The 12,111-nt window shown below is 61.2% G+C and overlaps 1 protein-coding gene across 3 annotated transcripts in view; it reads left to right on the forward strand.

Moving 5' to 3' along the window:
- Nucleotides 1-7,691, forward strand: part of CACNA1B (calcium voltage-gated channel subunit alpha1 B) — a gene marked incomplete at its 5' end in the record, with an annotated part of 127,616 nt that extends 119,925 nt beyond the window's left edge. For all 3 annotated transcript variants that reach the window (XM_081152145.1, XM_081152144.1, XM_081152146.1), the window contains 6 exons: nt 468-595; nt 2,346-2,481; nt 2,647-2,763; nt 3,793-4,000; nt 4,195-4,448; nt 4,782-7,691. In XM_081152145.1, the coding sequence (XP_081008271.1) occupies nt 468-595; nt 2,346-2,481; nt 2,647-2,763; nt 3,793-4,000; nt 4,195-4,448; nt 4,782-5,312 (1,374 nt within the window). In that variant the 3' untranslated portion in view covers nt 5,313-7,691. The remainder of the gene's footprint in view (nt 1-467; nt 596-2,345; nt 2,482-2,646; nt 2,764-3,792; nt 4,001-4,194; nt 4,449-4,781) is intronic.
- Nucleotides 7,692-12,111: the final 4,420 nt, after the last annotated feature.

The following is a 12,111-nucleotide window of genomic DNA, read 5'->3' on the forward strand; positions in this document are numbered from 1 at the left end:
GCTGAACCTTCCGTGGCCACCTGTAGGTTCTGTCTGGAAAGCTGCCTTGTGCTCAGAGCTTACAGGGGCATCACCCACCGGGGAGGGCAAGTGGCTGGCCCCTCCCTGTCTGTTGCAGACGTCCCACCAAGCCCCGAAATCTCCCCAGAATTCTCAGCCGGGGCTCCAGCAGCCCCTACCAGTGGGTTCACGGTGATGAGGTGAACTGCCGTCTGTAATCTGCTTCAGCCCCCGGACTTTGTAGGTGGGGAGACGGAGGATCCAAGAAGTAAAATTACTTCCCTGGAGTCACTCAGACCCCATGGGGAGCAGGTCCCTGCCCGCCCGTAGGTGGGGATGGGGGTGCAGCGGACAGACCTCACCCCACGCGAGCTGCCCCGTCCCACGGGTCCCGAGGTGCTGCGGTGCTGGGCGTCTGTGGGGCACCCCAGCCCTCAGAGCTCGTCTCCCCTGCATCCCTTCTGTAGATGGGCCCCGTGTCCCTGTTTCACCCTCTGAAGGCTACACTGGAGCAGACGCAGCCGGCTGTGCTCCGAGGAGCCCGGGTTTTTCTTCAGCAGAAGAGCTCAGCCTCCCTGAGCAATGGCGGGGCCGTGTGAGTGCGGGGCGGGGCCGGGGGCGGGGCGTGTGAGCGCGGGGCGGGGCCGGGGGGCCGTGTGAGGGCGGGGCGGGGCCGGGGGCGGGGCGTGTGAGTGCTGGGCGGGGCCGGTTGGCCGTGTGAGGGCGGGGCGGGGGCCGGGGCGGGGCGTGTGAGTGCTGGGCGGGGCCGGGGGGGCGTGTGAGGGCGGGGCCGGGGGCGGGGCGTGTGAGTGCGGGGCGGGGCCGGGGGCGGGGCGTGTGAGCGCGGGGCGGGGCCGGGGGGCCGTGTGAGGGCGGGGCGGGGCCGGGGGCGGGGCGTGTGAGTGCTGGGCGGGGCCGGTTGGCCGTGTGAGGGCGGGGCCGGGGGCGGGGCGTGTGAGTGCGGGGCGGGGCCGGGGGCGGGGCGTGTGAGTGTGGGGCGGGGCCGGGGGCCGTGTGAGGGCGGGGCCGGGGGCGGGGCGTGTGAGTGCGGGGCGGGGCCGGGGGCGGGGCGTGTGAGTGTGGGGCGGGGCCGGGGGGGCCGTGTGAGGGCGGGGCGGGGGCCGGGGAGAGGCCCTGTGGGCGGAGCCTAGAGGGTGGGCGGGGCTGTGTGAGCCTGGGGAGGGGCGTTGGAGTCCGGAGCAGGAGCTGGGGAGTGAGTGCTCCCCAGGGTGGTTGATGGTCTGGGGAAAGCAGGACTCTAGTTGCTCCCCCGCCCTGCTCTGAGGACACAGGTCCCTTCAAGGCTCCCGCGATTGGCCCCGTGCTTATCAGCTGCAGACCTGCTCGTCCAGGTGAAGAGTCCCTGTGGCCGACTGAACAGTCAGCACCTCTGGCTGCACTGAGGCTGGTGGTGGACCCGGTTCCCTTCAGCTCCCCTCCCCCGGGTGCCGTGTCTCCCCCTGCTGTCCACAGACTTAGAGATGAGCTCCCACGGGGCTCACCAGCTGCTCTCAGGGACCAGTAGTGTTCTGATCCTCCTGGAGTTGCTCCCAGATCTTAATTCTCCTGTCAGGCCCAAAGCAGCTGTATTTTGCAGACAAATTGGCGAGGTCCTTCTGTATCACGTGACTCTGGCCACAGTAATTCTTGGTGAAGAACAACCCAGACCAAGCAATACAGAGGAACAGGCCCTGGTTGTGCACTGTGCAGAGCTGAGGGGTGGTTGCCCGCAGCCAGGTTGGCTCCACTCGAGGGCAGGGTCCTTTCAGCCAGCCTCCCGCCTGGGCCAGCTGAGGCCCCGCCTCTGCAAACACCCCATTGTCCCAGCACGGACCAACGCTGGCTTTTCTTGCCTAGCAGGGGCTGAGTGGCGGGTCCCCAGCCTGAGGCCTGGAGGAGGCAGCGGGGCAGCACCCATGGGAGGGCTCCCGGTTCTTCCTCTCCTCACCCGTTCCCCTCCTTCTTAGAAGTCGGATTTGTGTTCACGTTAGTCGGGTAGCTTTTGCTGGGTAACAAACTGCCCTAACTTAGTGGGTGTTACTTCTCAAGTTCAGGGGCCAGACTGATAGGTTTGGGGGCTAGGCCTGGGCCAGCTCCTTTGGGGCCGGTGGGCCCAGGTTTCCCTTGTGTGGGTCCCATCTCTGCCCATCCCTTCTGAGCCACAGCTTTGGGTCCATGTCTGTTCCTGTCCCCCTGCTCATAAGTGACTGAAGGGCCACACACCCCTGGGTTCCTTCTGGCTCTCAATAGGGAGTAGAGGTTCCTGGCAATTAGACCAGCTCCTGATGGACATTCTGCTGTGTACAGACGTCAGAGCTGAGGGGACAAACCTCCCTTCTCCACAGGCAAACCCAAGAGAGTGGCATCAAGGAGTCTGTTTCCTGGGGCACTCAGAGGACGCAAGAAGTGCCCTATGAGGCAAGGGCCCCCTTGGAGCGAGGCCACTCGACAGAAATCCCAGTGGTGCAGCCAGGAAAACCAGTGAGGAGGGCTCCCAGGGCTGGGGACAGGGTGGGACTGGGCAGGGTGCAGTGGGGGCGGGGCGCAGTGGGGGCGGGGTGTGACGGGAGGGAGGTGGTTGACGGGACAGAAGAGAAGGTGAGAGTAGGATACAGGGTGTGTGACTTGGGGCTGCTGCACCCCCAGGCTGTGGATGTCCAGATGCAGAGCATGGCCCTGAGGGGCCCTGACGGGGAGCCCCAGTCCGGGCTGGAGAGCCAGGGCCGAGCGGCCTCCATGCCCCGCCTGGCAGCAGAGACCCAGGTGGGTGGTCTGGGAGTTGGTCTGGTGGGCGGGTGGGGCAGTGGGGTGAGGAGACGTGGCATGGAGGGACTGGTCCCGTGTGCAGGCTTTGTTGGGGTGGAGCCTCCCCAGCTGCACTGCAGCTTGGACATTGTCAGCCCAGTTGCATGCGATGCTAGTCTCCAGAGTTGCAAACAGGCCAGTCAGGAGTTCCCACCACCAGCTGTGGGGCTTGACAGCCCTGGTCCCTGACCCACCCTTTCTTCTCTCAGGGACACGCCTCTCCCACCCCAGCCCCGCCCTCCCCTAGAAAATGCACAGGTGCCTCCCACCTCCGTCCACCCTTTCCCCTCCGTGTTCTTGAACTCTCAGAGGCTCTGGGAGTGTCCTGGCCTGGTCTTGCTCCGGACACTGGAGGCAGTGCCCCCTCCTGGCCCTGCTCCTTTGGAACAGGTTTGGTGACAGCAGGAGGCCCTGGGCAGAGGCTGGGCTCTGTGTGTCCTGGGCTGAGCCCTTTTACAGGACAAAGGGAGGGGTCTGCAGACCTGAGGCCATGTCAGGGGCACTGCTGTCACTTGCCAGGCAGGTGAGGGGCTGGAGAAGGGCTGCCCAGCTGCGTGCAGTTCCCAATGTTGGCCCTCCCTGCATTTTCCTCCTGGCCCTGCCCCTCCTCCTTTTGTGGTTTCTGGCTCTAAACAGTTAATTTGGACTTTATTCTGGTAACTGTCACTCCCGTCAGCAGTGGCTCTGCTCTCGCCAGTCCCTCACTTCCTCCCATCTCTGCTCACTGCCCCCCACCCCAGCCTGGGGGAGGTCACACAATGAGCAGCACCCTGTGCAGATGCTCTTGAAGAGAGTGGGTCCCGGGGAGGAGCTCTCCAGGGACAGAGAAGTGCCTAGCGGACCCCAGGGAGCCCCCCTACCCTGTCTGAGAGGTGCCCCGACTGTGGGACCCAGTTCTCCCTGAGGGGTGTGTTCTGCTGTGTGCCGGGCCCCCTGGAGCCTCCTCCAGGCCCCTCTGAAGCAGTGCATCTCCCCGTGTCCCCACAGGCGGCCTCAGAGGCCAGCCCCATGAAGCGCTCAGTCTCCACGCTGGCGCCCCAGCGCCCCCATGTGGCTCATCTCTGCAATGCCGCCCTGGACCGGGCTCCAGCCAGCCAGGCCGCCCCCCACCACCACCACCGCTGCCACCGCCGCCGGGACAGGAAACAGAAGTCCCTGGAGAAGGGGGCCAGCCTATCCGCAGATGCGGATGGTGGTGTGTATGGGGCACATCCAGTGGCGGTGCCTGAGCTGGGGTTCTGAGAGCCCGTGGGGGACCCTCAAATTCCTGCACCTCATGATCCCAGCCCTTCCCTTGGGACTCTCTGCTGGCCTGGGTACTGGATCTGGGGTGAGGGCATTTTCCTGCATCCTGGCTCAGTTGGGGTGACTTCTCCTCTTCCTGGGCAGCCCCCAGCAGCACTGCAGGGCCAGGGCCGCCCCCAGGAGAGGGGCCCACAGGCGGCCGGCGGGAGCGCAGGCAGGAGCGGCAGGAGCGGGGTCGGTCCCAGGAGCGCAGGCAGCCCTCCTCCTCCTCCTCTGAGAAGCAGCGCTTCTACTCGTGTGACCGCTTTGGGGGCCGGGAGCCCCTGCAGCCCAGGCCCTCCCTCTGCAGCCATCCCACATCGCCAACCGCTGGGCAGGAGCCAGGACCCCCGAGACAGGTACACCGAGACGGCCTACTGCTTCTACCACGGCCCTCAAATTCCTGGGTGCCCCCTTCAGTCCCTGTTCCTGGGTCTAAGTCCCTGCCCCTCCTCTATCTGCCTCGACCCCTCCTGGCTTATCCACGGCTCTACCACTTTCTTATTTTCCTTCCGGCCCTGCTGGGCTGGCCTGTGGTCAATCTGCCTCTCATCACCACCATCCAACGCCTAACCGCACCCTCTGCCTTCCTCCATCCGCCCTCCTGCGCCGGCTGCCCCCACCCCATGCCTCCTGCACCTGCTCTGTGGCTGGACCTGTCCTTTGAGTTGCTCTGTTCTGGTTTCCTGTAGGGCAGCGGTTCCGTAAACGGGAGCCCCCTACTGTCCACATCTGGTGCTAGCACCCCTGGCCGCGGTGGGCGGAGGCAGCTTCCCCAGACTCCACTGACGCCCCGGCCCAGTGTCACCTACAAGACAGCCAACTCCTCGCCCGTGCACTTCACCGGGGCCCAGAGCAGTCTCCCCACCTTCTCCCCGGGCCGGCTGAGCCGAGGCCTTTCAGAACACAATGCCCTGCTCCAGAGGGACCCCCTCAGTCAGCCGCTCGCCCCCAGCTCTCGGATTGGCTCTGACCCTTACCTGGGGCAGCGTCTGGACAGTGACGCCGCAGTGCGCACCCAACCAGAGGACATGCTCACCTTTGAGGAGGCCGTGGCCACCAACTCGGGCCGCTCCTCCCGGACTTCCTACGTGTCCTCCCTGACCTCCCAGTCCCACCCACTGCGCCGGGTGCCCAATGGCTACCACTGCACTCTGGGGCTCGGCTCAGGCGGCCGCGCTCGGCACAGCTACCACCACCCGGACCAAGACCACTGGTGCTAGGTGCCTGCGACCCCATTGCCACCACCCTGGGGCCCCAACCAGGTGATGAGTTTTATCATCCACTCTGGGCTCCTGGGACAGTCGTGGAAACCAAGGTAGCAGCAGCAGCCCCTGGGAGGAGGGGCCTCGCTTCCTGGGCCAGCCAGGCCAAGGCCCTGCTGCTGCTTAGGCTCCTGTTTTCTGCTGGGTGGACTTAAAGCCCTTTTGTAGAGGCCCGTGGTTGTCCCCACACACGCTGTGCTGCCTTCCTGGGCCACATACCACAGGCCTCACACAGGAAGTGGCTGTGTGCCGAGCAGGACCCTGCAAGCCCAATCCTGAGTGAAGGACCTCAGCCTCTGGGGTGCTGTGTGGAACCTGTCAGGAGGTCTGATCTTGGGGAGCATCCTTCATCCCGGTGTGTGGTGCAGAACAGCTGGGAGAGCCTTCAGGACCCGTCCATGGGAAGCGGAGCGGCAGCCTCCAGAGCCCGGCCTGTGGCGCCTGCAGGTCTCATCAGTGTCCACAAAACACACAGCGTTGCCCTTCAAATCGTAAACTGCAAGTGGACTCGATACTCTTAGACGCTCTCTCCTCTCCAGACACTGTCAGCCCTGAGAGGGACCAAGTCTGCAGCGTTCTGGCTGCTGCCTGGTTTTTAATCGCAACTCCTGTCACTCCTTCCTCAATTCTGTCTACCTGATCTCGGAAGGACAGAAACCAGATGAGCAGGGCAGGAAACACTAGCAGGACTTGACATTCACACCCGTGGGGAGATCTCCAACTCGTGTGAGGAGACGCTCTTCTGTGGGGTCCAGGCGGTGCCCCCACAACCCCTGGCACCCGCTGCCCTCAACCAAGTGCCTGACCTCCGAGCCCTCTGGCCCAGGCTCTGGGGCTGTGACGCAAGGCTGTGGGAACCGCGCTGGGTTTGTGGACACTGTTCCAGGGGCAGCCGAGTAGAAAGCTGCCATCGGCGGTGTGACAAGAAGCCGGCTTTTCCCTTTTCCTGTCTCTCCCACAAGTGGAAGGTTTCCAGGGAAGCACAGGGAGCCGGGGCTGTGGGGCATTTCCAGTTCGGTCCACACTGATCCTCAGGGCGGGTGCCTGCCCACAGACCTGGGTTGGAAGTGTCTTTATGCAGGTGGGAGAGGTGACAGGAGGGCAGCCCCGTGAACCAAGTCGGAACCTGGAGGCCGTGACCTCTGGCAGGAGGCAGCCGTGGAGCCCAGCCCTGACCGACAGGCAGCAACAGCGAAATCCAGCCGCACGGCCGCTCTCTGAAGAGACCACAGTGGGTGTGCCTAAAACACTGAGACTCTTGTGAAGGAAAAGAGCGTTCGGACGTGCGGCTTCTGGTGTGTCTTCTGTGTTTTGAAATGTCGATGATCTTTGCTGGGTCATGTGTGTTCCCATTGGCTTTACCCCATGACTCTCCCTGAAGAAACTTGGTGTGTGATGTGTGTGTGTCTGTGTGGAGTTGTCACAGTGAGTGGATGCTGTTCACCCACAGGGCTATGCAACAAAAGACACACGTTTACTCGAAACAAAACACAAGACCGCCACCTGTCGTAGGGTTTCAGCTCGATTGTGACCAAACCATTTTATAACGTTTCCTTCCTGGAAGGCACAACATGGGAACTTTCCACGAACAGAGTGTTTCACTCCAACACGACCCAACCAGCCGGAGCCTGCGTGTGATCGCGCGACTGGTCGCGAAGCCGAGGCCGTGTGTGGATTCTGGTGTTCGTCTCTGGGCCCCCTGCCCGTCGTGCTGAATGTACCCACTCTGTGCGGAACCACAGCTGCTTCCCCGGCCACGCAACCTCGCTGATCTGTCGAGTCTTCCAGATGCTGGAACTGGTGGAAATTGCAGGGCCTGGGGGTGGACGGTGTGTCTTGTTTTCCTGACGTTGGGTTTTGTCTCTGCACTGTCTCTTCCCAGCCGTCACGTTCCCCTGAAACCTCAGTGAGTTGCCAAATTTGAGATGCATCAACCAGTTGTCTGCCCTGGAACCAGTCAAGCAGTGGCCGTGGTTTGAACACGTGGCGTGTGCATGTAAAATATATACATATATACAATATGCAAGCATATGCATGACAATGTATATCTTCGTACTTTTTGATACAATGTAATCATTTGTTAATTTTTAATTATATTTGATATAAATCAAAGGTTTGTTGCAAAACTTTATATTTAAGAACAGTGTTATAAAAAAACAAAAACAGAGAGAGAAGTCCCAACCACACAACAGGACTGGGACTCGCTTTTAAAAAAATTCTGTGGTTGACTAGTTTGCTGCTTGAGTAATATTTATCAGCCAAACTTTGGATTCTGCTATTGTTTCTACATTGACATTTTGTATGAAGCAAAGTCCTTGGATTAAAATAAAACTTAGCAAAAAAAAAAAAAATCGAAAACAAAACCCCACCAAGCTACTGGGTAATGTGTGGGAGGCACGGGCATCGGAGGGTATTTCATGGGCACGTGGCCAGCGGGCACGGTGAGGAGGGCACAGAAGAGCCAAGAACATACAGGACACGATTAGGCTGAGAGTCGGGCTGAACGCAGGTAGACGAAGGCGGGGGAGCCCCGGTGGGGCTCGTGGAGGGTTGAGAGCGTGGAAGGTGGGCTCGGGCTGGAATTAGCGACGTCTGGGCTGCGTGGGGGTAAATTCGCTTTTAGAAGAGGTAAGAGTGAGGTAGGGTTGTTAGGTTTGGCATTTAAAACAGGGTTCAGCCCAGCCGGGCGTGGCTCAGCGGTCGACCTAGGATTGGGGTTCGATTCCCGGTCAGGGCACGTGCCCGGGTTGTGGGCTCGATCAATGGCTCTCTCATCATTGATGTTTCTATCTCTCTCTCTCCCTCTCCTTTCCTCTCTCTGGAATCAATTAAGTTATATTTTAAAAAATTAAAAATAATAAAACAGGGTTCAGGGTTGGGATGAAGGGTTAGGAGTTAAGAATTACGGTTGGGTAGGGCCAGGGTCAGGGTTAGAAGGGTAAGCTTAGGGTTAGGGTTTGAGGTTAAGGTGAGGGGTAGGATTGGGGTTAGAGATCAAGGTAAGGTGAGGGTAGGGTTAGGGTTTAGGGTAGGGGGTTGGGGTTGGGGTTAAGCCTCACTGGCTCACTTCCCCCTCTTCCTGCCTCTCTGAGCCTCCAGGATGGACAGGACTCACCCAGGGTCCCCCCTGAGTCTGGCTGAGCTGGACCAGTGGTTTCTGCGACACACACACACACACACACACCCGTCCAGCCCCTCAGTCCTGGACTCTGATAGAAAAAGGAAATGTCCAGCTGAACCTCAGCCTGGGGCTGTGGGGGCCTCAGGTCAGCAGGGTCCCCTCCCCGCCCCCGTGTGTGATCCCACTGTGCCCGGGAAGCCCGAGCTCCAGCTCGGCCCTGGCTCCCGAGGGCACTCAGTGGACCCGTGTAGATTCTCACGGGAATGGCTGCAGCAATATCCCAGCACCCAGGGGCAGCCCTCCTGGGGCCGGGGGCCCTCCTGGGGCTGGCAGGGCCCCCCTGGGTCTGTCCGCATCCCTCCCCCGTCCCACGGGCTGCGGTGGACAGTCAAGCCTGAGGCAGGACAGCCCCTGGCCTCCGGTCACCCAGGCAGGTGCCTGCGGTCCCCCAGCTCAGGCCAGCTTGGGCCCTGTCCAGCCCCCACAACTAATTACTGAGCTGACCATGTTGCTGGGCAATCGAGCAGCTACCTGAGCAGCATGGACACCCCCTGGGATGTTTCCGTTTCCAACACCCATGTGGTTGAGACAAGTGTCGCCTCCCTCACGGCCTCAGCCAGGACAGGTCGTGACCCTGCAAGCGCGGAACGCGGCCTGGCCACAGCCAGACAGCAGACGCCTGCGGCCGGGGAGAACCTGGGCCTGCAGGTCGAGACCGGCTCTTAAACTTGAGGTGGTAGCTTATTTCTACCACGTAAAAATTACTATCTATCTTGCTTCTGTGAGTCCAGCCCCTTCCAACCGAAGGGGCTTAGCTGGCACGTCAGAATCCGTGACCCCTGAGCCTCCCTCCTCCCCGCGTGCTCACTGGGCCCAGCACGGCCGGGAGAGACGAAAACGCTGGGTGGGGCAGATCCTAGGGGAGCTGCCAACAGCCCCGTCCCCTGTTCCTCCCTGTCCCTGGAGAGGGAGACCCCAGAACAATGAGAGGAGAACTGGGGGGCAGGGGAGGTGCCTGGATGGGTCATTTATCTCTTTGTATTTTCCCTATGTTAGGGTCCCTTTTATTAATGTGTATTTTTACGAGGAAGTCATTTCCTCTGGGGCTCAGGCACCCCCCCCCCCCGAGGAAACTGCCACCCTAGACTCCACCCTGAGCCACTAGGACACTCTCGCCCGGTGAGGCCTCAGAGGAAGGGACATGGACAGAAGTAGATCCATGCTCTGGACAGAAGGACAGATTTTAAAATGCTGGAGGCCAGGCCGGGAGCCGGAGTGGTAACGGGGAGCTGGCCGGAGTTCGCAGGGCGAGGACAGGCGGAGGGTTTTGAACAGAGAGTCTGTGAAACATCAAGATTCCTTTTGAATCTTTGGTTCAACCCCGAGCTGCACACACGTGGGATGAGACCCCGAGAGACCTGGGAAGGACGCCTGTAAGTAGAACTTCCGTTAGGCCGCGAGCGGAGCAACTGCTGCGGCTCTCGCAGGCCTTGGAAATAATCGCCGACCGTTCGGAGTGGAGGGACCTTGCTGACAACCCGAGCCGCTCGGTGGGAAGATCAGGAGGGGTGCGCGTAGGAGCGGGGACGCGCCTGTGGTGATGGCTGCTCCCTGGAGTTGTTTCAAAACCCACGGAGCCTCGAGCAAGACAAATGTGTCTGAAATTTAATAAACTGTTGCCAAACAAAACTCAAGATACAATAAAACCTATCGGATTCTGGATACCTCATAATGAACAGACGTGGTGTCCGGCACCCAACCAAATACAACAGGTGAAGAAATATGTGGCTGATATCAAGAAAAAATAGTTGGTAGAAACCAGCACAGAAAGGACAGGGCTGATGATAAACCCCCAAAATTGTACAAGTGTATTCAAGTATTTCTAACAAACATAAAAATAGAAGAGGAACAGGAGAATATATATACATATATAATTTTTTAAATACACACATGGATATTATATAAGTAAAAAATATAAAATATAAACCCTGTCTGTTGACAGGCTCAACAGTAACATAAGTGTTGTGGAAACAACAGATTTGTGAACTGAAGACAAGGAAATAGCAACTATGCAAACGACAGCACCGAGGTGTTAAAAAAGTCAGCCCGGCCGGGGCGGCCCAGCGGTTGAGCGTCGACCTGGGGTCCAGGAGGTCGCGGTTCGGTTCCGGTCGGGGCGCAGGCTCCCCCGCCCCCAGCAGGGGGCGCGCAGGAGGCAGCCGGTCCGGGACTCTCGTCACCCGGTTCCTCCCTCCCTCCCTCCCTCCCTCCCTCCCTCCCTCTCCCTGAAATCAATAAAGACGTTTTTAACGGCTGCCTCCTGTTCCCCCGGAGCAGCCTTCACGCCAAAGCAGCGGCCCGAAGGTTTCCCAAAGGCCCGAAGGAGAGCGCCGAGCGGGGACCTGCCCGCAGAGGGGCCGCGCCGCGGAGCTTCGGCTGAGGGAAGCGCTTCCAGTCGGACGGGCCCAGGCGAAGGGACCGGAGCCCCAGGGGAGACGCCCGGCCGGTCGCAGGGGAGGGTTCCCGCCGGGCCCCACCCGAGAGGCAGCTGCTGCCCGGGCACCAGCACCGCCGGCGCCCACCATCGCGGCGAGCCCCTGCCACGACACACCCGCCGTCACAGGCGCCCGCCATCGGGACATGGGCACACCATTGCGACACGCGCCACTATCGCGATACAGGTCGCTATCGTGACATACGGGGGCACCGTCGCGATACAGGCCGCTATCGTGACACCACGCACAGTATCACGATGGGGGGTCGCTGTCGCGATACAAGCCCACTACCGGGACGCAGCGCGCAGTGTCGCAAAAAATAGGCGGGGTCACTATCGCGATGGGCAGACCACTGTCGCGACACACAGTCGCTATCGCGGCATGCGGTCAGTATCGCGATAGGCGGGCCGCTATCGCGACAGAGTCACAATATTTGCGACATGTGGCCTCTATCGCGAAAGGCTGGCGCCGTCGCGACATGCGGCGGCTGTTGTGATGCGCGCCCACCAGCGCTGCGCCCCAGCTATTGCGGCAGACGCGCTCTCGTGACGGCGGACTATCGCGGCACATGCCCTGTCACGACGGGCTGTCCCTGTCCTGCGCGACCGCTACTGTGACAGGTGGCCGCCATCAGGACACGTGCCCTGCTATCGCAAGGGGCAGCCACCACGGTGATGTGCGCCCGCCACCACGGCCGGCACCCCCGTTACCGTGACAGGAAAACCCACTGTGCAGCCAGGCAGGGACTGTCGCGAGAGGCAGGCGCAAAAAATAGGTCTCCCTCAAATCTGGGGGCCTCGGAACCAGAGCTTTCGAATCCAAGGAGGCCCCTGCCCAGCCCGCCCCTGGCAGGTGGCCCCGAGCCCGTGTGGGAGCCGGCTGCCCAGCGGTGCCCCCCCGCGCCCAGCGCTCGGCGCAGACAGCGTATTATTAGGAGGATCTTCATTTTATTGAGACCAAGACGTCAGTCCCTGTAATCGACCTTTGGTTCATGATTTGCCTCAACGTACACGCATGGCCCTGGGACCACGGCCCCTCCCAAGCTCCAGCCCGCCGCCCGCGGGGAGACGGGAAAGCCGTCGGTGGGTGGCCTGTGAGGCCTCGGCCCGGCCAGCCCCTCAGTCGAGGAACCAGCGAGCAG

This window comes from Miniopterus schreibersii (genome assembly GCF_964146895.1).
Source record: "Miniopterus schreibersii genome assembly, chromosome: 11".
Lineage (NCBI taxonomy): Eukaryota > Metazoa > Chordata > Mammalia > Chiroptera > Miniopteridae > Miniopterus > Miniopterus schreibersii.